The sequence below is a fragment of the Macaca fascicularis genome, chromosome 6 (genome assembly GCF_037993035.2).
Source record: "Macaca fascicularis isolate 582-1 chromosome 6, T2T-MFA8v1.1".
NCBI classification, from domain to species: domain Eukaryota; kingdom Metazoa; phylum Chordata; class Mammalia; order Primates; family Cercopithecidae; genus Macaca; species Macaca fascicularis.
In genome coordinates this window covers 78,616,790-78,642,433 of record NC_088380.1, presented here as the reverse complement: position 1 = coordinate 78,642,433, position 25,644 = coordinate 78,616,790, and the positions used below count along the sequence as shown (strand labels likewise).

General features: G+C 44.1%; 1 protein-coding gene across 1 annotated transcript; it reads left to right on the top strand.

Moving 5' to 3' along the window:
- Positions 1-11,446: 11,446 nt before the first annotated feature.
- Positions 11,447-24,733, top strand: ENC1 (ectodermal-neural cortex 1). Its single transcript, XM_005557146.4, has 3 exons — positions 11,447-11,869; positions 15,646-17,460; positions 22,149-24,733. The coding sequence occupies exon 2, from the start codon at positions 15,659-15,661 to the stop codon at positions 17,426-17,428; it is 1,770 nt and encodes a 589-aa protein (XP_005557203.1). The 5' UTR covers positions 11,447-11,869; positions 15,646-15,658; the 3' UTR covers positions 17,429-17,460; positions 22,149-24,733.
- The last annotated feature ends 911 nt before the right edge of the window (positions 24,734-25,644 follow it).

Here is a 25,644-nt window from a genome sequence, read left to right as displayed (position 1 = left end):
CTCTTTTGAGTGTAAAACATTTTGCAAAACATCCCAACACATAGGAGCTGTTGCAATTTTCGTACCATTGATTGAGAAAATATATGAAAGCAAAAGGCTACTGTGTATTCAGGAGTAACTTGCTTGCTGGACACATGGACCAGGAGGCCCATGCACTAGGAGAGTACAGTTCTGAAAAAGAAAGCAAAGAGTCTGGATTCTGCCATTTAATAACGAGATTCTTGGACAAGTTCAAATGCATCATTGCCCCTGTTTCCTCATGAGCAAAATGGAGATAATGATAGTATCTACCTCCCGGGATTGTTGAGAGGTAAGCTGCTGTGACTCTAAATGGACATTAATTATTATTTATGGGTGATCCATGCATATGTATTACCTACTCACATAAAAGAGTTCATCATTTTAATTTCCATGTTCATGCCAGAGTTGAGTATTAGACCAAGCAAAAGAATGCAGAGTCTGACTTTTTAGACATGTCCTAGTTTGTCTGGCATAAGAGTAGTTTTACACAGAGCTGGTGAATAGACTTACCTACCTGACCACAGGCCAGGAGGATTTGTGCTGGCATGTCCGAATTAATAACCTGTTACTTATTGTGAACCTGGAGATATGCTCTGGTTTTCCATTACCTAAGTCTTATCATTTCTAGCACCAAGAAATACAGACCAATTAATCACCTAGGAGCAGAAATAAATTACCTCGGCCTTTGGGTGACTTGCTGTTTGGGTGATTTAACACTTCTTATCATGAGAGGAAAAGCACAGAGATGCTGGTTAGTTTATCCATAGAATGGTTCATGCTTCAAAAGAGACCCCAGTTATTTGCACAGGTTTATTCATCATATGTCAATGATTGTCCTTGCTTGGAGATTTGGGGAATCCTCTTTTAAGTGATATCCCTGAATGTGGCCCTATTTCTTGAGGCATCCAATGAAACTGATTAAGCAAAATATTCTGGAAATGAAGCTTTCTAGATAGCATAAGGCAAATCATTTGGGGTTAGTCCAAGGTGAAAATCTATTTGAAATGTTTTGTTAGACTTTCTTGCCTTAGCAAGTATAGAGCAAAGGGCGTAATTTTGATATTTCTTTGTGAGGTAGTAGGAAGAGCCATTCATCCATTTGTTAAACATATTAAATTTATTCATGCTATAAATAGTTATTATGTTACTACTGTGTGGTGTGCTAGGGGTTAGACATACAGTGGTGAAAAGACAGAGGGGTAGTCTAATGGAGGCCAAGAGAATCCATGTTTCGGCTAAAATGCCACCATTTAGCAAATATGTGATCCTGGGCAAAGTATTTACTCTCTCAGACTCAGTTTCTCATCCATAAAATGGGGCCCAATAATTATAATATCCACCTTGCAGGGATACCTGAGCATTACAAAGCATAAAAGCACTCTGAAACTGAAGATCTCTATGAATGCTCATATTACTGAATGGTTGAGAAACTTGCTTTATGAAAATTATCCCAAATCATCCAAACATTACATCATTGTAAGAGATAAAGCCATGAAGCCATTTCTTCTATTGTATTAAAAAACATATTTCTTTTTGCAGTTGACTTTTTTTTTTTTTGAGGTGGAGTCTCGCTCTGTCGCCCAGGCTGGAGTGCAGTGGCGCCATCTTGGCTCACTGCAAACTCCGCCTCCTGGGTTCACGCCATTCTCCTGCCTCAGCCTCCCAAGTAGCTGGGACTACAGGTGCATGCCACCACGCCCAGCTAATTTTTTTGTTGTTGTTGTATTTTTAGTAGAGATGGGGTTTCACTGTGTTAGCCAGGATGGTTTCGATCTCCTGACCTCGTGATCTGCCCGCCTCGGCCTCCCAAAGTGCTGGGATTACAGGCGTGAGCCACCGCACCCAGCCTGCAGTTGACTTTTAAAACTTCTTAATATTCGTCAAAGTAGTAAGTACACATGGAGGCACACTCAAATAGTACTGAAGGACAAGAGGAAAGGTAGCAGCCCCCTGACACCTCCAACCCCCTTCTCCAGCCCAATCTGCAGAAGGCGCGATGAAACAGTTGCTATTTTCTATTCTTCAGCTTTACCCATAATAATATTGCCCTTATACTGTTAATTCCTGTTTATCAAGTAAATCTTTCTAATTTGTTGCTTAGGTAAACATCATTTGCTTTTAAAAGAATGCTCCAACAGCGATATGTTTTTGTGTGTTTAGTATCTGTCCTCTAAAAGTTCGGTATAGGAAAAATGTTTTATTAATTGTTCTAGTGAGTCAGCTTCTAGACAATTGAGGTTTTACTGTGTTTGGCTTCTTCAAGAAGTGAAAGGCATTGTAACACGCTCAAGGAGGTTCCGTGTCCACTCACTGACAGCATGCTTTGCATCTGTAAACCATTGTCCTGTATAAAGACTTCAAGATTCAGCTGAATCTGTGCATCGTGGGTGTTTAAACATAATGGCACAGTCATTGGCTACAGCCAAGAAGTTAAACACTTCCTTCATTTTCCATTGCATTTTTGCTCCAGGTCCTTCCAGGAGGATACCCAGAGCTTGCCTGGACATTTGGATTACAGATTTCAAAGTGGGAAAAAGATGCTTCTCTCAATATTTGGGATTTGATCATAGTTGGGGATACAGTGCTTCATTCCATAGTTAAGGAACTATGTCTGATCTAAATTTAAAAGAGCAATTTGATTAGGACATTCCTTTGCTTGTGAACTGATGTAACAATCTCTTGCGGGTACTGTGTGCCAGAATGAAAGAATGATCTGGTAAGACATTCAATCAACTATGGTAAAAAAGTAAAAGTGGATTAAAAATACACAACTATATAATTTTAGTCAATTGATTCCAGCTTCTCATTTGTCACACCTTTATCAGGCCTGTCAACATGGAGCAAAGTAAACCAAGAAATTCATTTCTTGTAAATCCACTGGGTATGTGCCAGGTGTTCAAAGCTGGCATTCCAAAGAACAGAAAAGAATGGGCCTTAGATAATCAGGAAAATAGGAGGCAATGTAGTTCAGTGGTTAAGCACTCAGCTCTTGGCTTCACCCAAGTGAGACATTATTCTTTCAGGGTTGCTGTGGGGATTAAAGGAGATAAGCATAAAAAGTGCCTAGCACATAAGAACATGTAAATGTCAGGGATTCTAGTCATTGTTACTAGCTCCAAGACCATCCCGTTGGACAAATGAGTCCCTGTCCAGGGGCCCTCAGGACAACTTATTATTATGCGCAGAGGGGGCAGTGGCACTGGGTTGGCTGGTTGGAAATTGCTCAGTCTCTGCTGAGAAAATAGATGACCCAGCTGTGCCCTCTACTAGCCAGTCTGGAACACAGGAGCTCACGGCATTGTTGCAGGCTGGCTGGACCCCAGATTACATTTGGGATTGCTCATTTGAACGCAGTTTAGGGCTACGACGGCAAGAGTGGCTGCTCAAACGGATCCACAAGGGTCGACACACAATGTTCATTGTTTTATTTTTCGGTAGGGCTGCTTTGAACATTATCAGACCCTTCTGTAGTTGGTTCTTCCTTGTAGCCAGAAGAGGGCACTATTGCTTTACCCAAATTCTGTGCCGTGGTCTATGGAAACCGGCATTTGTGTTCTGTGCTACAGTGTTCCATTCCTGGTTTTGTTGAGGGTGGCAGTTTCATTCTTAGGTGACTAGCACAAGAAACAAACAAACAAGCAAAAAAAGCAAAACAAACTTTTGTCCATAATAACACACATACAAAAAATTGGGATGTGGAAAGTTGTTTATATTTTATCAAGCCATAGAAAATTAGGTATGGAATTTAAAAAACGAACATGTATGCCGATGATATTGATCAAGATTCTGCCTGGAAAACCACTGTTTGGAAAATTAGAATGTACCTAGGTGTTCCTGTTCACTTTCAACAAGTGTCCCAGAAGAGGTGTAGAAGAAATTGTTGCAGTTTTGGAAAACCCTGGGATGTTTCCTCCCACGGTTAAGACAGTATAAGGGCAATATTACTGTGGGGTAAAGCTGAAGAACAGAAAATAGCAACAGTCACATGGTTTCTTCGGCAGATTGGGCTGGAGAAGGGGATTGGAGGTGTCAGGGGACTGCTGCCTTTCCTCTTGTCCTTCGGTACTATTTGAGTGTGCCTCCATGTGTATTTACTACTTTGACTAATATTAAGAATTTTTAAAAGTCAACTAAAAAAGTAAATATGTTTTTTAATACAATAGTCAAAAGAAATGGTTTCATCTCTTACAATAATCTAATGTTTGGACCATTTGGGATACTTTTCTTAAAGCAATGCAAGTTTCTCAGGCATTAAATAAAAGCCCATTCACAGAGATCTTCAGTTTCAGAGTGCTTTCATGCTCTGTAATCCTCAAGTATCCCTGCAAACTAGATATTATAATTATTGGGCCCCATTTCACTGATGAGAAACTGAGTCTGAGGGAATAAATACTTTGCCCAGGATCACATATTTGCTAAATGGTGGCATTTCAGCCTAAACATGGGTTATCTTGGCCTCCAATAGACTACCTCTGTCTTTCAGAGTTGAAAGGAGATACCTTCCAAATGCAAATACAAGTACACTGATGGCAGGCCAAGCCTAGACACCGAAAGGCTGGGAAAGAAGCCTAGTGAAACTGGGATATTCCTTAGCACCAACTATTAACACGATGCCTGTAAATAAATATTTGTTGAATGAATGACTGTTTGATTGGCTAAATGAATGAAATCACAACTTCTCACATAACTGTGGGTATGAAAACTGACATAACTATTTGAATATACACAATTTTAAAAAGTTACCATTTCCTCCTGATATTTCAATATTTCCAAATATCCTCAGATAAAGAAATTGCAAGTCTTCCAACTTTATTTGGGATCTTATAGTGAATGCTTTCTAAAATTACTTATGAGGCTAAGGGAAATTTGAGGATACTTGTATATATCCTTGTTCACGTTCTGTTTTCAAAATCATGAGGAGAAACACTTCTGGGAACTTTCTTTCTGACAACACGTGCATCAGTGTCTCTATCTCCTTCTTCATTCTTTGTTCATTCTGCTAATGTTAACTTGCAGCTTCCTGATTTCAGACTCCCGCCCAAGCTGAGCTGTAAGCAGTGAGTAGCATCTGTGCTTGCAGAGTACCATAAAATCCTTTTAATATTCATTCAAAGGTGCAAGCCCTTGGACCACAAAGGTCCCTTCTTCTAGTCCCTTCTTCATGCCCAGACATGCTCAGAGACTTGGCATCGTGCCCTAGAAGCAGAGCATATAGGCCAAACAAAACCTTCATTTTCATTGCTTCAAACAACGGTCAATTGTTGAATGTAATTACTTAGAACAAATTAAGAGTTTGGATCCAGGAGCCTTGGGGTATTCAAAAGATTATGAAAACCAGGGAGAAAAATGGTTCAAGATTCCCCTGGGTTGTGCAAGGCCACACCCCACAGAGGCCTTGTGTGATTCTGATAGACCCGAGTGAACTTTTACCAAGCACACTCTTCAAGATCTTCAGGGCAGGAAAAAGTAGGCGCCTATATTCCATGTATGATGTGTTTTGGCAGGGCTACCTTCTCCTAAATATAACTGGCTATTTCTTTTTAAAATGTGTGATTTCTTAAATTCTTTTCCCTTTGCAGCAGCTTAGTTTTTTAAAGTAATGGAGAATGAAGAACGAATTGTTTCTTCATCGTCAACTTAAGACCAGCGGTCCCAGTACAAAACAAGAAGACAGTATCAGTAAGAGATGGGAAAAGGCAAAGGCAGACTCCTTGAATTTGAGCTTTTGTTGTACAAGCTGTCTGCTTCTTGGGTGCGCAAGAAGAGCAGAGCCTCAAGTAGACACTCTAAGAGATCTGTGAACTCATACAAGACACCAGTGTGTCCCTTAACCCAGTGCTACTGAGCAGATGTGGAAATAAGAATTTGATAAAGATTCAAGTCACTTTTATTTAGGAGAGTTACTCGGAACGAAATATCTACAGGTTTCGGGAATATTATTCTCCTTAAGCAGTTTACTAAGGAATCATTATAAAAGCCAGCATTATATAACCCTTCTCACATGCCAAGCACTGTTCTATGTACTTTATACATACTAGTTTATTTAATCCACAAAACAACCTTCCAGCCAGGTACTGTTACTATCCCAAACTACAGATTAGGAAATGAAGGCACTGAGGTATTATAATACTTGCCCCTCAAACACCCAGCTACTAAATATAAAAGCAGGGATTGAAGCTTGGTTTTATTTTTAACACAACTGTTAAAAATAAAATAGTATGCGGCCATAGGAAGACTGGAACTTAAATGGAGATTAATGAATGTCATTATCTCCAAGTGATAGGTTTGTGGCTCTTCTTTTGCTTTTCTCTGTTTTCTATATTTCTACCATACATTGCTTTGAGAAAATCATAAGTGCTGTTTTAAATCCTGACCCTAAAATCTGTAACCTACAATAGGCTGTTAAGATAACTGTCTTGAAAGGCTCTGGAGTAGAAACAACATAAGCAGTCTAGATCACTTGATTTCCTAATGACCAAACTTTATAGAGTAACACAAGGAAAGTGACTCAAATATGTTTCTCTCCAGTCCTGTAAGCAGCCAATAAACTGTCTACTCCTTGAAATGTCACTTGGGGCTGTATAAGGTGAAGGAGTCTCAAAGGAAGAATGAATTTCCCATCTATAACAAGCCCTAATAGAGGAGCTCAATATGAACAGTGGCGCTTAGTACTTACAGGACAAACGCAGACTTTCACACAAAATTTTCCATTAAAAATCATCATACAAAAGTCAGTTGTATCTATATGTAGCAGTAGTGAACAACTGGAATTTGAAGTTAAAAATCATACTATATGGAGCCAGGTACCATGGCACCCACTTGCAGCCCCAGCTACTCAGGAGGAAGAGGCAGGAGGATGGCTTGAGCCCAGGAGTCAGAGGCTGCAGTGAACCATGTTGGCCTGTGAATAGCCACTGCACTCCAGCCTGGCAACTTAGCACAGGCCCACCTCTAAAAAAAATCATACTATATAATCCAGTTTAATTCACAAAATACACATAAGGTGACACACATAATGGATGTAGGAAGCAACTAAAATGTTAAAATATGATCAAACCAATTTGGATGCAATCTTAAGAATACTCCTAAGGAGGCCAGGAGTGGTGGCTCACACCCGTAATCCTAGCACTTTGGGAGGTCTACATGGGTGGATCACCTGAGGTCAGGAGTTCGAGACCAGCTTGGTGAACATGATGGAACCCCATCTCTACTAAAAATACAAAAATTAGTCAGATGTGGTGGTAGGAGCTTGTAATCTCAGCTAGTTGAATTGCTTGAATCTGGGAGGTGGAGGTTGTAGTGAGCCGAGATTGCACCACTGCACTCCAGCTTGGGCAACAGAGTGAGACTGTTTTAAAAAAAAAAAAAGGAAAAAAAAGAAGAAGAATACTCTCAAGCTTTATCATGATATCATGATGGATGTTTAACATAAACATAACTTTTTTTTAATGCACAAAGATAGAAGATGGCAAACCAAAATTTAGAAAACTATCGATTTAGACCACTTGTCTTCCCCAGACAAAAAAGTGATAATTGATTTATAAAATGCTGATAACTTCTTGTATTGATTGACCTGTCTTTTTCGTTATTCTTATTTCTTTAATAAACAGCCAGACTTTCCTCTCTCTCTCTTTTTAAAAATAAGAGGATTGCTGATGGAAGCTGAGGTCTCATTTTCCTAGGTTTACATATCTGTGTTCTCACTGTTCTGAGGCTCTCAGATCCTCCTTTGGGAATGGAGTGCTTATTCCTCCAGCCTTTGGGTGTGCTGTGCTGGCAGCTCCCTCTGCAAAAGAGCGCCACCTTGCCCAAAGCCATGGTCCCTTCCCTGAGCAAGCTGCATTCAGCAACTGGGTAACGTAGCCCTATAAAAGCTTAGCCTTCTTGCCTCAAATGCGGACAACACTGTGAGGCCATTTCAGCTCCAGAGGTCCCCATGGGGTCAGCCAAGTCTTGGCTGACACCACATTCCAGCTTAGCGTCTCCATCTGTCCACCCTGCTTCCCTCCCTTCCCCTTCAGGGGTGTTGATCGCAACATATGTGCTACTGGGAGGTGTGGTCCCTGGCTGGGCGTCCACTTCCCAACACGAACTTGACACTATGGAAGAGGAGCACAAATCTTTGGTGGGCAGTTGGCCTCTCTGCCACACTGTGTCTCCAGTACACGCTTTGAAGTCCATCTAGCAAATAACACGGGGAAGGAAAGCTGTGCTATCTTCCTTGCACAGATTCAGAAAGTGTTCTCACAAAACAAAGAGGGCACTTTTGGAATACCAGCAGGGAACATGTCTGAATTTGGGTGGGGCTTCAGGAGACCACAGGAGGCAGGATGGCAGCTGCTTAGCCTACTGTTTGTTCTAATCCCCTGAGCTGTCCTGTCCCTGGTACCATGATCGCACCGTGTTAATTAAATCATTCTCATTAATTCAGCCCAAGTGTAAATTAGGAAGGAATGAAGATAAATTAGGTTTGAAGGCAGCTAATACATTTAACCCCATGCTGCTTATTTTGCGGCCTAACAAAATAACATTGTTAAGGGAGATAACAAGCCCAAAGCCTTGGGCACAGCTTCTTAATAGCATTAAAAAATGAGACTTTGGTTTGATGTCACAAGACAGAGGCAAAGACCTGCTCCCGGGGGCCTACAGGACTGGCCTAATATCTTGTGTGAAGTGTTGGCTATTGTGTAACGCGGATACAGTACAAGCAGCATTTCCTGACTTGTTTGTGACTCAGATATCTGCTATGTCTATGGCCGTCCAGTTTTGATGACAGCCCTGTTTAGAAGTTTCTTCCTGTACAGAATGAAGACTTGCTCAGCTTTTCTTTGTGTGAGTGGGGTGATAAGAGTTACCTTTAGGATTGGCTGAGAGATGCTGTGGGATTATACAGTTTGAGTTGCTATGATCATAAATTTGCTAACTTGCAAATCATTTTCAGCTGAGATAAACATTAAAAACTGCCCAACTGCCCGAAAACTAGTCATACATTGGCTCAAGCAAACCAGAGTACAGTTTGTAGGAGGTCATCAGTAGCACACATGATTTCCAAACTTACAAGTTTAGTTCTTGTGACTTTCAGCAGGAAAATGTTTTCCAGATTTTAGAACTTACATAAGCTAACGTCTTTTCTCTTGTGTTGCTTGTCTACCCGAGGCAGATGAAGCGAATGTATACGGTCACTGAATGCATTTCAAGATTTTCCAGTCTACAGCTTTTTTTCTTTCTTTTATTGAAGCATAGAAAGTGGCAACGTTAGGTAGAAAAGATACAGGAAACTGGCACCAGTGGATGGTGATACAATGGCCAGAGGATTTCTTTCCTTTCTCAGCCCTGCCTGCTTAGCAAAGTTCTTCGCAAAGAGATCTGAACTTTGCTGTTCCCTTGGTTAAGGACATCCCGCAGTTTCCAGGCAGTAAAGATACATACCTGTCCCTAGTTCGGTCGCTTCCAGTGGCAAAATCTCCAACCAACCAGCTGAGCTATGTACAGAGTCCATTTCTAGGCAAGGGCATCTAGGTGCCGTTTTAGGTAGATTTGACTCACAAAGGAGGCAGACAGAGCAGGTCTAGAAGGTGTCTAAAAGGTGCGTTAGTGGCTGCCTTGATGAGCTCCCCCACACCTTGCTACAGGCCACAGAAACATGTTTTAAAAAGACACATGTGCAATAGTTACACATTTCCACCTCCCATCTTTTCAGCACCTATCTCTGGAGTCTGCAGTTTCCATCTGTCTGGTCTTCGCTTCAGAACCTGGGTGCTGCTTGCCCGCGCTCTGTAACCTCGCAGCCCCCCTGACTCTCCATTCGCGGTTCTTGCCATGAATTGATCCGGGCTGTGTCTGTGAAGCAGCCTCGAGCCGAGACTGACTCTGCATTAAAAATATATATATTGAAAGGTTCGTGGTGAGGCTGCCGAGTTAATGCTAACAAAGGACTTCAGAGGGCACTGTCTTTCTTTGTTTGCAAGGAGCGAAATTTCTCGGCGCAAATACCAGGAGGGAACAAGGGTAAAGGAAAGTGAAATTAGAGTGAAGAACTGACAGTCTTGGTTTCAGCAGTCTGGACTCTGGAAGCACCACGGTGGGTCCTCTGTAGCCAGTTTAAACCGCTCCTGCACCTAGTGTTTTAAAGCAAGCTGGGAGGCGAAGCGCGGGCGCTCGGGGACGCGCGGACCCGGGGACGGAATTAACTCTGTCGTGGGGCCCTCACTCTCGAGCTGCAGAGCTGGGACACTGTTGCTAAGTGACTACGAGCCAGGCAACTCACATCTCCCTGGGCCTCGGTTTCCCACCTGTAAAACAAGGGAGCTGGACCGGTCATCTATCCCGTTCCTTTATACACTTAATTCCAAACACCGAATAAAAAACAGACATTTTAGCTCCCAGTGGAAAGACAAGTCTCTAGTTGCAAAGATAAATGGGATTCGTAAAAGTGATCACCACGCGAGATTATTTTTCGAATCGCCTTCCTTTCTCCTGGCACGCGGGGCTATTAAACGTGTGTGTGCGCTGAGCCATTTCTTTACTGAACTCCAAACTACCACCACCGAGCGATAAAAAACAGGAGAGGGTGATGGAGGCTTTATCGCTAGGAGAGGAGGTGGCGTGGCTGCTGCTTTGAGGAGTTCACTTTGAATCAAGCGGCCGCGGCGATTGGCTGAAAAGCACGTGGTGCGCGCCCCGCAGAACTGCACCCCGGCTGCCGCTGCAGTCGCCTGGCTTAGGGCAGAGTCCAGCCGTGGGTGCCGCACCCGCTGGGGAATGGGGAGGGAGGACACATGGGAAATGCCTGGGGCTGGAGTCTCTTTGGCTCTCTGCCAGTAAGAAACTTAAAAGTCCTGGCTTGCTCAACCCGAGTGTCCCCAAAGCTTTCAGACTTTTGCCCTTCCATTGCCACTATCTCTCCCCACTCTGGGCGTCCTACCCAAGGAGCTATCTATGCGTGCCCAGGGCTTGTCCTGTGGATATCCAGCTCGCCCCTGGCTGCCCTTTTTAGAGCATCGCGCGGGCTCTGGCATCACCGAGCGTACAACGCCGGGCTGCGCTCCTCTGAGGTGCGTCCCTCAGATCCGGGACTGTCCATTAACCAGGCTGGCTCAGAGAGGCGCAGACACACTCGAACCCGGGAAAACTTATTTTATTCTCGGTTCCCGGGGTTGCAGCTGCCAGCGGCTGAGATAGCGCGTCCGCTTTGTCTCTCTGCAGTCCCCGCAGCCCCCCTCTCCCGCTTCCTCTCCCGATTAACTCCCCCGACACGCTCTTCCCCAGCTCCTCTCCTCCTCCCACTCCTTCTCCTCCTCTTCCTCCTCCTACACCACGGGCCGCGCTAATGCGCTTCCTCCCTCCCCCGGTGTCGGTCTCTTTGCATACGCGCCCCCTCCCCTCCCCGCCGCGCCACTTATAGCGGGGCGCACCGCGGCGGGGCGCAGACTGCTCTGGCAGCCGGAGAGGAGGCGGTGCGGCGGTGGCGCTGCGGAGACCGGGTCCAGACGCCTGGCGGCAGCCGGCGCACAAGGCGCTTTCTAGCTCCCTCCCCCGAGCACACAGCCCGCCTCCTTCCGCGGCGCCTGCAGTGGCAGGCTTGCTCTCCGCTCCGGTGACGCGCTCCGGTAGACGCTCTGCGGGTCCTGGACGCCGGGTGCGCGGCGTGGGGACAAGAGGCAGAGGCGAACGCCAGCGGTAGCCAGTCCGCGAGCCATCGTTCGGGGCGCAGTCCTCTCCCCGGCTGGCGCTCCTTTCTCCGGGGCATTCGCCACCGCTTCCCGGGGCTGAGACGACCGATTCGTCGCCTCCTTGCCCGTGACCGACGCTAGAACTCAGTTGTGCGTTGCGGCCAGTCGCCACTGCTGTAAGTTTCCCCCACTGCCCCGGACCTGTTGCAGGCGCTGCCGGCTTCAGGGGCTGCTTCGGCTGCAGGGGTGTGTTCGCGAGGGGTGAGCGTGCTCCGGGCAGCCGGCAGCTTCCACTTGAGGCCAGGGGGAACTCTTCTAGGTGCGGAGACCATGGTGCCCGCCGCTGCCCTTCCACAGCAGGCAGGAGCCGGGCATCGCCAGAGAGGTCGACCGGCGGTGCAATGTCCGGGGCGAGCCGCTGGGGAAGCGAGGAGCAGAGCTAAGGATACAGTCAGCCTCTCTCCTCCGCGGAAAGCAGCGCTTTCCTGGGGGTGAATGTCGCGCTGCGTCGCTCCCCGCAGCCTCCAGGGCGGAGCGCGCGGAATCGTTGGCCCACGTTGCATCCTTCCCGGCTCAGAGGAAAGTTGGGGCCACGCACAGACACCCTGAGAGCGGGCATGTTCACTGCGGCGGAAATGTCTTATAGAGAATGAATGAAAACTGTTTTCTGAAAAACTAGTTTCTTGATCTGTCGTGTTAACATTATTAGTTACAAAGGACAGGAATTGGTGGGCGGGGAGATGAAACATTGAATTTATCCACATGCAGTTTGGTGTCACACAGGCATGGCCAGCTTGTTAAATAGCTTTGCAAGTGTTAATAAAAAGACTCTGGCAAGAAGCTACTTTTGTTAACAAGATCTTTATAATGTTCTGTTGTTACCGGTAATATAAATGCCCAGAAAAAAATCTGCCTAGTTTCTCTTTTGATTGGATTGAGATCAGGTTCAAAACCTGGAGAAGCGTGCGGGACGCTAAGCATTGGAGGCAGAGAGCCTGAATTAGGAGCATGAAGTGAACTGAAGTTACTGTAACTGAAGCCCTTTTGATGTTCACAGTAATAGCCCTTTTCTCTGTCTTCTTTGTAGACGCAGATTAAGTATAAGTGTGCATTTTCTTGGCCACTTACTTGATATGCAAATGTGATTTCTCTGGGGGCTTAAAAATGCTGGAAAGATGATTCATTTTATGTTGAAGGTGTGTTCAGTGACTTGTATACGTGGTTTCTGCTGATATTTTGAAGTTTGCACACTTTTAAACCAGAAAGCAAGTATTTCCCCTTGGGTTTCCAAGTTTACTTTTTATTTTAATCAAACATTTTTGCAAGAATGTTGATTGTGATTTTGGCTGTGACGTGCTTTTCCATCTGGATGGTATCCAAGATGACAGGCTAGGCTCTTCCTTCTGGCTTGTTGGGCCAGCCTGGAACATACAGGAGCATAAACACAGGATGCGGAGAGATGTAGATCCTATATCCTAAGGTCTTCTAAACAAATTGTTTTCTTAGCTGTAGGTCTGGTTGTGAATGTTGTTTTGCACCATCCTGAATCTAATGTTCAGGGAAATGTGTTCTGGGCCCAGCATGATTCCAGCTCAACGTGTAAGCATTTTGGTGTCTGTGCACCTAGTTTCAGGGAACCTCATTATTCCTTCAGTCAGGGCAGCATTTGCTCTTCGCCTGAGAGGCAGTAGCTTCATAGGAGGATGTAGACAGTCTATCCAGGTTTAGACTTAAAGTCTTCCTCCAAATACTTCAGACTGAATGTACTAATTAAAATAACAACTACAGTGGTGGAGCATTGAGAATGCTAATGGATGTTTTAACCCTTTGGAAACCTGATGCATTCCCCTAGGTTCACATGGTCATTTTCCAGAACACTGGGCATTGGTTAGAATGGAGTAGACAGTAGACACTTAGCCTGAGGTGGGAGTGAGGCTGGCTCCTCACCATTTTTTATATCCCAAGTCACTGTGGAGATTACTGGGTGCTTTGTAAAGTCTTCCTAACACTGTAGCTCTAGGACTTTGTTGCTTCCTTTCTTCCACTAAGCCATGTTTACTCATCATAAAAAATTACATTCCAAAAAGGAAAGAAAACTAGTTGCATCACCTAATGGCGTGAGGTATATGTGTCCTGCCCCTGCCTTTGTGGTTTTCTGTGCAGTCTCACAGCGGGGCTCACATCTGGTTGGGGAGGTGCAAGTTAGTATTTTAGCCCATGAATCTGTGGCAAATCATTCATTTGCATTTATTAATAATTCTTAGAATGTAAATTTAAAAATATCTGAATGGTTAAAGGAAACAGAGTTTCAGCTGCGCTTTCAGGACTGGCTGTTCTGTGTCTGGAACAGATACTGTAACCAGCCACACAGTTTACCCTCTGGGGATAAACAACGGGATAAACAGCTTCCTTAGGAATCCTTGGACAGGCAGCTTCTTGAGGACTTCATTCCTTTGAAGTAACAGAGGGGTGGTATGAAAGAAAAGGATGAAGGCATGTGATTCAGTTTTTGAAGATGGATGACAAGCATTTCCTATGTCTCTAGCCTACTGTTTTCTTACTGAAGAAAGCCAAAAGATAGCATTAGATTCTACTATAATTTCATTGTAGATACTGAGGAAAGCACTGTAGTCAGCAAATAAATTCTGGGGTGGTCCTAAATGAACAACAGCTGGCAAAATACACACACACACAGACACACACACACAGACACGTATTTTTTGATTTAAATAAAGCAGTGTTTGCATTTTGAACTCCCTCTATGCAGGTGCCAGCATTTGCAGATATATAGGAACAGTCCTGGTGATGCACTATTTAATCAAAAGACAGGGGTGGATCTTTTGTTCTTGCAAATGGTTTTCCAAGAATTGATATAAAGCGGGAAGAACAGAAAACAGCAGTCATGAGTATGCTACTCAAAATATTCTTCTTTTTATGTGCCAAATCCTCACATTGGAAGCTGTCCAGAGCAAGACAGGTAGTTGGTGATTATGGCCAGAATTTATTCCGTGCTTTGACTAAAGGCTTGCTGATCAATATATGGGTATTCAAATTGGGGTGCTTTTAGGACTCCTCAGTGGTAGAGCTGTGTGGTTAGAAATTAATCTTTAACTTGGGATGCCGAGGTGGGAGGAGCAGGAGTTTGAGACCCTGTCTCTACAAAAAATACAAAAAATTATCTGGGTTTGGTGGTGCACACCTTTAGTGCCAGCTACTCGGAAGGCCGAGGCAGGAGGATCACTTGAGTCCAGGAGTTCGAGGCTGCAGTGAACTGTGATTGCACCACTGCACTCAAGCCTGGGTGACAGAGCGAGACTTGGTCTCAAAAATATGTATAAAATGAAATACATTATCTGTAACATTTAAATAAAGGTCTGATCGTTGCAGAAGTTGGCCTTACATTTCCCATTTACTGTATGTGCCGGGAGATTGGGTCTTACCAAAGGAATTCTTAATGGAATTAATTATTAGGTGTTTGTTTTACACATGGCTTTATGTTGCATGAGGCATGAAAGCCAGTGCCCATCCTGGCATTATGAGAGCAGGAGACCTGGCATTTTAAGTGGCCCGCAGTGAATCAGCTGGACTACGACAGGGAGCTGTGAGAATGAGACCTCACTCTTGGCTTTTGCTGACTTATATTCTAAAAGACTTCAATGGCCTGAAAGTTGGCAATCAGGTTTTCCAAGATGAACCTGCTTTTTATGCAGTGATTTTTTTTTTTTTAATGGTGCAGAGTTCAAATAGCTCAACAGTATTACAGTGAATATCTTTCCTTCTGGGTAGCTGTCTCTGGCTTTGTCCTGGAATGGCCATACACTATTCTAGAATAGTAGGTGGCATGGTCAACTACAAAGTGTTCTGTTTTTTGTCCCAAACCATTGTTGCTTTCGTTCTGCTGTTCTGAACATCAGGAGCATCATTTTTAATTTATTATTATTATTATTTTTAGGAGTGGAAACAAAATGTCAGTCAGCGTGCATGAGAACCGCAAGTCCAGGGCCAGCAGCGGCTCCATTAACATCTATCTGTTTCACAAGTCCTCGTACGCTGACAGCGTCCTTACTCACCTGAATCTTTTACGCCAGCAGCGTCTCTTCACTGACGTCCTTCTCCATGCCGGAAATAGGACCTTCCCTTGCCACCGGGCAGTGCTGGCTGCGTGCAGTCGCTACTTTGAGGCCATGTTCAGTGGTGGCCTGAAAGAGAGCCAGGACAGTGAGGTCAACTTCGACAATTCCATCCACCCAGAAGTCTTGGAGCTGCTGCTTGACTATGCGTACTCCTCCCGGGTCATCATCAATGAAGAAAATGCAGAATCGCTCCTGGAAGCTGGTGACATGCTGGAGTTTCAAGACATCCGGGATGCATGTGCAGAGTTTCTGGAAAAGAACCTGCATCCCACCAACTGCCTGGGCATGCTGCTGCTGTCTGACGCGCACCAGTGCACCAAGCTGTACGAACTATCTTGGAGAATGTGTCTCAGCAACTTCCAAACCATCAGGAAGAATGAAGATTTCCTCCAGCTGCCCCAGGACATGGTAGTGCAACTCTTGTCCAGTGAAGAGCTGGAGACAGAAGATGAAAGGCTTGTGTACGAGTCTGCAATTAACTGGATCAGCTATGACCTGAAGAAGCGCTATTGCTACCTCCCAGAACTGTTGCAGACAGTAAGGCTGGCACTTCTGCCAGCCATCTATCTCATGGAGAATGTGGCCATGGAGGAACTCATCACCAAGCAGAGAAAGAGTAAGGAAATTGTGGAAGAGGCCATCAGGTGCAAACTGAAAATCCTGCAGAATGACGGTGTGGTAACCAGCCTCTGTGCCCGACCTCGGAAAACCGGCCATGCCCTCTTCCTTCTGGGAGGACAGACTTTCATGTGTGACAAGTTGTATCTGGTAGACCAGAAGGCCAAAGAAATCATTCCCAAGGCTGACATTCCCAGCCCAAGAAAAGAGTTTAGTGCATGTGCGATTGGCTGCAAAGTATACATTACTGGGGGGCGGGGGTCTGAAAATGGGGTCTCGAAAGATGTCTGGGTTTATGATACCCTGCACGAGGAGTGGTCCAAAGCTGCCCCCATGCTGGTGGCCAGGTTTGGCCATGGCTCTGCTGAACTGAAGCACTGCCTATATGTGGTTGGGGGGCACACGGCCGCAACTGGCTGCCTCCCGGCCTCCCCTTCAGTCTCTCTAAAGCAGGTAGAACATTATGACCCCACAACCAACAAATGGACCATGGTGGCCCCACTCCGAGAAGGCGTTAGCAACGCCGCAGTAGTGAGTGCCAAGCTCAAGTTGTTTGCTTTTGGAGGTACCAGTGTCAGTCATGACAAGCTCCCCAAAGTTCAGTGTTACGATCAGTGTGAAAACAGGTGGACTGTACCGGCCACCTGTCCCCAGCCCTGGCGTTACACAGCAGCAGCTGTGCTGGGGAACCAGATTTTTATTATGGGGGGTGATACAGAATTCTCTGCCTGCTCTGCTTATAAATTCAACAGTGAGACTTACCAGTGGACCAAGGTGGGAGATGTGACAGCAAAGCGCATGAGCTGCCATGCTGTAGCCTCCGGAAACAAACTCTACGTGGTTGGAGGATACTTTGGCATTCAGCGATGCAAGACTTTGGACTGCTACGATCCAACATTAGATGTGTGGAACAGCATCACCACCGTCCCGTACTCGCTGATTCCTACTGCATTTGTCAGCACCTGGAAACATCTGCCTTCTTAAATGCAGTACATTCTAAAGAGAGTGAGCACGAGGTAAGAAGTTTAGCTATAGATGCAAGTCTGCATATAATGAGGCTATTGCGTAAGTTCAGTACATGGGGTGAGATCTGATCCACAGAGACTGTGCTGCAGAGGTACTACCAAAGCTGTAAAAATAAGAGAGCTGGTGCCCCTAGAACCTACCAACTTGTGTTGACCACAGCCTCAGCCCCCCAATGGCATTAGCCAGTGGTTCTCAGCTTTTACTGAGCCTCAGAATCTCCTGAAGAGCTTTTTGTTTATTTTATTATTATTATTTTTTGAGACGGAGTCTCGCTCTGTCACCCAGGCTGGAGTGCAGTGGCATGATTTTGGCTCACTGCAAGCTCCGCCTCCCGGGTTCACGCCGTTCTCCTGCCTCAGCCTCCCGAGTAGCTGGGATACAGGCGCCCATCACCATGCCCAGATAATTTTTTGTATTTTTAGTAGAGACGGGGTTTCACCATGTTAGCCAGGATGGTCTTGATCTCCTGACCTCATGATCTGCCCACCCCAGCCTCCCAAAGTGCTGGGATTACAGGCGTGAGCCACCGCGCCCAACCCTGAAGAGCTTTTTAAAAACTGCCCATACCAGAGACTTAGTTTCATTTGGTCTGGGGTGGGGTCCAAGCATCAGTATTTTTAGAAAGTTTCCGGATGATTCCAATGAACAACCAGGTTGAGAACCCCTGACCTCTGTTGAGAATGCCAGCTAATGTTTATTGAGCCCTCACTGTGTGCTTGCAGCGGTGCCACGTGGTTTCCCAAGATCGTCTCATTCTATCCTCACAACAACTCTGTGGGGAATTATTACTAGCTTCGTTTTATAGATGAAAAAACTTCATGCATTAAGGAGGCTAAGCTGCCGAGTGAGCAGAGCTTAGTAAGTGGTGGAGCTGGTCAGGAAGTCAATGCAGGGGGTCTGGCTCCAGACATCTGCGCTGGAGCATCGTGTTGCACTGCCACTGAATAAACTTGAGCTTCACATCCGTGACACCAATGTCATCCCAGGTGATACTTCATTTCTATTCAAATTTTGCTTCCTCAAACCCTTTGTGGAATGAATAGGGTTTAAAAAATGTATTGCCCAAATTCATTCCTAGTTTATTCTCTCCAAAATTGTTAGCTTATTTTAAATGTTTTCCTTAAAAAGTAGCACCCTTTAGGGCATTTATTACCTTTAAAGATAAATCTATATCTGTCTTTGTAAAAGGCTGCATGTATGTAGCAGAAATTTGTGCAGATAACACTGAGCCACCTAAACTTCCAAAACTATGGCCTTTCAGACTTAGTCAGGCTGCCCCTATTGTCAAGGCTATTGTCAAAGTTGTGTTTCTGCGTCATATATCTGAGTACATAATAGTTGTCTGTGTATTTAAGAGTATATAATGCTCTTGGCTCAGATAATTAATAGGCCTACACAGTTCAGAGTTCGCAAAGCTCATGGCTGCTTTGCTGCTAAGCATTCTTAGGATTGGCCCCAGGAATTGCTTAGGCATGTGTAAGTATAGCCCAGCGCACACAGAATGTGTTGATTTGTTTTGGTGATTCATGGGCTTATTACTAATAATAAGAGAAGAAAGTAACTGCCTTGGAGGAACTACAATGAAAACAAACTCATTTACTTGGGAACTTTTGGCTCTGTTTTCCCTTGTATATTTCACACCTTTGAAGGGGACTTCAAAGGGAGAAAAGGAGATAGAGGCCTAGTGGCAAGCTAAGCACAGAGGGGTTTCATCTCATTGGTCTTTTATTTCCCCATCCCTTACAACTCATTTAGAAACATCATTAAACTTGGCCTTACTCTCACATTTCAGCTTGCTATTTGTTTTTTTTTTTGAGACAGAGTCTTATTCTATTGCCCAGGCTGGGGTACAATGGCGAGATCTCGGCTCGCTGCAACTTCCGCCTCCTGGGTTCAAGCGATTCTCCTGCCTCAGCCTTCCAAGTAGCTGGATTGCAGCGCCCACCACCACACCTGGCTTTTTTGTATTTTTAGTAGAGATGGGGTTTCACCGTGTTGGTAAAGCTGGTCTTCAACTCCTGACCTCAAGTGATCCACCCACCTCAGCCTCCCAAAGTGCTGGGATTACAGGCGTGAGCCACCTCGCATAGCCTTCAGCTTGCTATTTTTTTCACTTCTTCAGTTATCTCTTCCACCCTTCGTACAGTTATCAGAGTTCTGAGTTATGTCATGCTTTCCTGGAATGAAACTCCTTCAAAACAGCAGGAACAGTCAGACACCTCCTCTGGGGAGCAACTGGGCTAATAACGTCCCACACCAAACTGGTTTTTTGTAGCCTTGCTGGCATCTCAGTAATCTTGAATAAACAAATGCTCTGAAAGTGGTTATTTCATTTGAGATATGAATGCATGACTCACCTCTAAAGCAGGTTTAAAGAACCTCCTAGGCAAAAGCATCAATTAACAGCACACTTAGTCGGGTGTTAGTCCAGAACTGACTATATTTGCACAGAAGAGCCATAAAAATTGCTACCAGGGTGGTGGTACATAACGACAATGGGCAGGCTGGCTGGCATCCTTGGAACAAGACAAGGAAATTGAGGCAGAAAGAGGAGAGAAGCCACGTGTGTATTCTGGCCCTAGTTTTAAGTTCTAGACCTTTCTGAGTTTTAGATTGCTTCTCTGTCAAATGAGTGGTTTGATCTATAATTCCCCTGTGATCTGTCCCAACTCAGACTTGGGTCAATTGATAGGGGAATTAAAAGAGGTGAAAATACCTAGCCCAGTGATTGGCATGTAGTAAGTGTTCAATATTCAGTTTAGACCCTAACTCACTGTGAGATAATGGCAGTGGAATTAGCTTTGTGTGTGGTAGGAAAATGAGGTTTCTTTGACTTTTATCTGCTTGTTATCTTTAGACTTCATTTTTGGTTCCTCCTTTTTCAGCCCAGAGTGAACATGTTGGCAAACACTTGACTTCACCCTACCCTGGGTGTTTGAACTGAATCATACCCTTCCGGTCCCTGGGAAACAGAGCAAGTAAAGTGTTAATTTATACATGAAATAACATCCTCTTCATCCTTGGTGCTACCAGTGAGAGAGTCAAACACATAAAAACTAAATTTGACAGGGCCAAGTTTGCTGCTTTTAAAGGGCAGCATAAGCGCCTGATCAAAGCCACTCTTTGAATTTCCGACAGGGAGAATGTTGGTTAAAATGTCTAAAGTTTACTACACAAGATAGTGCTAAAACATTTAAGAGGGGGTTGAAGTGCCCTAAAGTGCTGGTTAGGTAGGTCTCAGTCCCAAACTGCAAATTCCTCTGCCCTCCAAATGTAGGTGTTAACTGAATTAATACAGTGTTTAACAGAAAGTTTCCCTAGGTCTTAAAGCTCATCCACCAAGGAGGTTTTATCTGCCTCCTGCTGCTCTGTCAGTGGGTGGGAAGGGCAGAGAGGAAATTACTTTGATTATCCTCTGTTTTCATGGTGCCCGTGTGGCCTCAACCTAACTTAGGCTTTGATTTGCTTTGTTTCTTCTCTAGAATTTTTTTTTTTTTTTGGTATGTGTCCTTTTTTATTTTCCTGTTTGAATATGCAATTTTGGGGGGGGGCGGTGGTGTGTATTGCTTTTTTCCTGTTTGAATATGGGATGTCTTGAAATTTTATATTATTACAAGATACATTCTTTTGGCCTAATGTTGACATATAGGTTACAAGGAAGTGGAGGTGGGGCAATGACACCATAGTCTAAGGAATGCCTTGAAAGCTTGAATCACTGTTAGGAAACAGCCAAAAGAAACAACTCATGAAATGAATCAGGCTTCTGAACACACAAAAGCAAAGTGGGAAGAATTCGATGCAAGTCATGAGTGGCTCCTCCAGAATTCCCTTTGTCTGTACTTAGAGTTACAGCAATAAGGATACAAAAGCCGTCTGCAGAATTTCCCCAGATGAAATGAGAAATAAATAAATGGGAAGGGTGAGCAGTGTGAGGAAATGCAAGCTCTATGAAATGTGCAGGCTTTGTGGTTACGGCACTTTGAACTGATATTCACACTTGATGTAGGTAGATTCTGTAGCACTGGTATGCCGTAACTGCTGGCATCTAAGTGTGGACTAATGAACTTTGAGAATAAACTCCAACCTTGGGCTGTTGAGGCCTGATACGTTGTCATGTGAAAGGAAGCGAGACTGATTTCTGCCATAATGGATAGCAGAGATGCGTTTAAATACGAGGATTAGTATGTCTGCCTCCGAGATGGTAAAGTTAATTTGGAATCTTTCATGGTACATGGGCCAAGGAGGGTTTGCAGAGGAATCTCCCTTCTTTTCACCCTTTAGTGATCACTTTACGGTGGCTCTGTTTAACCACAGAAAGAAATTTTATGAATGTTGGAAGCAGAAGATGGCAACTCATAATAGCATCTGGACATATAGGTTTGGATTTGAATGTATATATACACTTAGGAAAGAAGTGAAGGTCCTTCTTTAGACACCACTGTTTTTGTCAGGCCATCCATCTGCATGGATGCGTACATGCACACTTGTGCATTTAAGGCAAGCACTTTAAATATCTTTGCACAGTTCCTACTGAACATGTAAGACCTTTGGAAGCAATATTCTCCAGCTCCCTACCTAGTTTAATTTTTAAAATTTTGTGGCTAAAAAGAAAAATCTTAACTATGGCATCATACAAATCCTTCATGCTTTTTTGTTTCGTTTTTTTCGTCTGTTTCAGCTCACTCCATCACTCGATGCTATAATATGAGATTTCTGCTTTGGAGAGGCCAAGTTTAATGAAGAGAAAAAAAGGAAAAGAAGTTAAAAGAAGTTGCAAGACACGAATAAAATCTGCTGCACCTTGAAAATGCTCTAACTGGACATGAAGGAAGGGGGCGGGGGGGTGGGATTTTTGGTGCAAGTAGCACATGGTTTAAATATGAATGAACAAACCTGTGATCTAGTCCTTGTCTTGTAATTGTGGATTAATGTCAACGTTAATCAGCCCCCTCAAAGGGAGAGAAAAGCTGGACCTTTTCCCTTGCTGTACCATATTCAGCATTTGATTTCCATGGGCTCCACCATTTATGTGTAAAATTTGAAATGGTTGTCACCTCTCTGAGGAGAGAGCTTGAAGCCTCCACACCAGCTGCTGCTGGAGAGTCAAAGCCCAACTGTGGGTCCAAGAGGGAAGCTGGCTGGGCTGGCTGAAGAATGAGGACCACTGGACTCTCCGTTAATCTCTAAGGGGTCTGCTCCCCAGGAGCGTTTCCGAACAATGGGGACTTTGTTGGTAGCCATTTGGTAGATGTTCTTTTCTATTTATAAGTGACTTTAAACTTTTCCTTGGCTGTTAAGAAGTTTGTTATAGATTTAGCTATTTATTGTTCGATGCCTGCATGCTGAAACAATGCCTACAGCTGTCTTCACATGTATGGACGTGTGTGAATGGTTGTATGTTTTGCACATTTTGTGGCTGTTGAGATGTGCTTTGCTGCACAAACATGAAAACTTTTGAGTTACAATTTGGAGTATAACTGGAGGGTGGGTTGGGGAGGGGTGGATTTTAAAAATGTCAAGACAGGGAAGGATGACAAAATGGAAATTTAAATGACATCCTAGAGGTAGAAAAACCGTGGAGATCACTTTTCTCAGACTCACCAGATTTTAATGGGATTTCATGGGGTTTGGTTGTGCTGATGGGGTAAGGGGAGGCTTCCTTCTGCCCTTCTCCCCACTCCCATCTGATTTACCTAATTCAGTCTCAGCTGCTGACATTTGGAAAGGACCAAATTGCTTTACAGTTTTTTTCTTTGTGTAATATCTTGAAATCCTGGAAAATTCTATGGAATAGTTCTGTATATAGGACACAGGTAAAGGCATTGTCCAAAGTTTATTTATTTATTTATTACCTTATGAGAATGCTTTGCCACAACCACAGTTAATGGGAAAAACGGAAGTATCACAGATGGAAATTAACTCACCAGATTTCTTGACCCGAACTCCTTCTCTTCTTGCTATATGATTTAGCAAGTTCTAGAAGGTCTCCAAGAAAATAATTACATTGGCACAATGTATACTTCAGTGCTCACCCTTAGGCAAATCTCTTTTTAAAAAACTCTTTGGTGCACGAGTAACACATTTGGCCACAAAACACCAAAGAATTGTAAGCAGTGGCCCCTATTGAGAAGGTTTCCGGCAGAGTTGGAAATCAGTTGTGAATACATTCTTTGCTAGTTGGAGTGCTTGTTTACTAAGCATGTGCCGTCGTAGGTATTAGTGCTAGTCTCAAATAGGTGCTTCCCCCGAGGTGCGGGGGAAGACCAAAGTTTGCAACTTGAACTGCTTTCGTCCACGTTTCTCACATTGCTGTATTTTAGAAAATAGGGGTTAAGACTGATAACAACCTTTTACATTGTGACCGTGTTTGCATTGTCTAATGACAGATAAATCCTTAACATTTCTCTCCACCTTAGTACTTTAGACTAATTGTGCTTGTCCGTCCATGCCATGAATGAGTGGGCTGTAGTTGGGCCAAAATAAATGAGCTGTTGGAAGAAAAGAATCACAGTACTTTCCAGCAGTCAGTCCCTGGTTCCTAGATGTGTTCTAAGCAATGCAAATGTCTAATTGTCCCCCAGTGGGCATAGTCAGTGTCGTTTATATTGTAGCAGTTACAGCTCTGTAGTTTATGATGCAAATCTGCCAAGAGAGATGTATGTGTCACTGCATGGCTTCTGAAGGCAGGATGGATTTTCTGCAGCTGTTTCAAAGTTGGGCTCTGTCCTTGAATCCTCTATTAATTACTGTGTGTGAGCCAGAGGGAGCTGTGGTAAGGGTTGGGCCCCCAGCCTGCAGGGAACTTTCTGGACTCCTGCTCTTTGAATTGATACAGGCATTTGGTCTCACTACTTGACCATTCTCACCCTGTGAAACGTCCCACACTTTGAAGCAAATACAATTCACAGCACAGTACACACAAAAACCTTGGCATAAGACAGAGAAGGTTCTTCTTATTTTGTGGGCTGGTTGCTGTAGAAACACATAACAAAGGGCAGCCCTCCACTTCTGGTATAATTGTGTAGCCGCTTTTCTCTGGGCTTGACACCTGTCTTGAATAAGAGTGATTAGAGCCGCATAATGTCCCTCTCTTGGCTATTGACCATGTGGTTCACGTACAAAACTGTATAAGTTGAAGGAAAATGTTCATGTTCATATGTACTTGTTTGCTATGACTACATTTTGAGGTTTTGTAAAACTGTTATTTTTTTTTTTCACAATGTGAAACTGAAGGTCAATAAATTATTAGAGATTTTCTCTTCATTATGTGTGTGTGGGTCTTTATTTGAATAAGACACAATTTGAGGCATTGTAAACTTGTGCCTTTTCTCGTCTGTCCAAAGGAGGATCGTTTCAGATATTCCGAACGTGTTTTATTTCACCATTTAGTGATATTTACAAAGGTAATTTTGCATACTAAGTAAAACTTTTGTTGACTATTAGAGTATCTCTTTAAGCAAAACAAAATCCTTCATTTATGGGCTATTCGCAGCTGGGAATATAACAAGTCACACGCCATGCGATATTAAGACAGAGTACTTTATATTAGAATGAATTTAGTTTTTGAAATCCTCACGTGGGTGTTATATTTTGACAGAAAGCTGTTAGAGAAGGAGCTGGAGTTCAATCCTCTTTTCATCTGCTGACATCTGCCTTCGAAATCATTTAAAGTGGAAATATATGCATATTATTTCTGTACTGCAACAGAAAAGCACAAGTTTAACCCCTCATGGACACCTAGCTTCTTCCAAGCTGATGGCTGTCCTAGCTGGCTCTGCAAAAGACTAGTTGAAGCCTCCTGCCCCCATCTCATGATGGCTTCATATCACACTGAGATGCTCCTTTATCGCTCGGGTTGGAACCATTATTGTTTCAGTGTGCAGAGCAAGGTTGGGCATAACCTTTTCTGGGTAGAAAATAAATATTACCTAATTGGGAACTCTAGGAGAGCTCACAAGTAGGCATAATGCAATTATAGCCTTTGCACTTTGACCAAGATGCCAGAGCAGATGCCTTGGGTTTGACAGGAGGATCATTCGGTTCTGTGCCGTGTGAAGCTGGTCTACAGCCAAGCCTTTGGGGACCAGTGTCAGCCCTCAGATTCCAAGTGCATGATGTTGAAGACCCCTGGAAACCCTGTTGATGACACCATATGGATGACACTAAATGACAGG

Bases quoted from the DNA above. Each gene is read 5' to 3' on its own strand.
- ENC1 (XM_005557146.4), top strand. From the start codon at position 15,659: ATGTCAGTCAGCGTGCATGAGAACCGCAAGTCCAGGGCCAGCAGCGGC.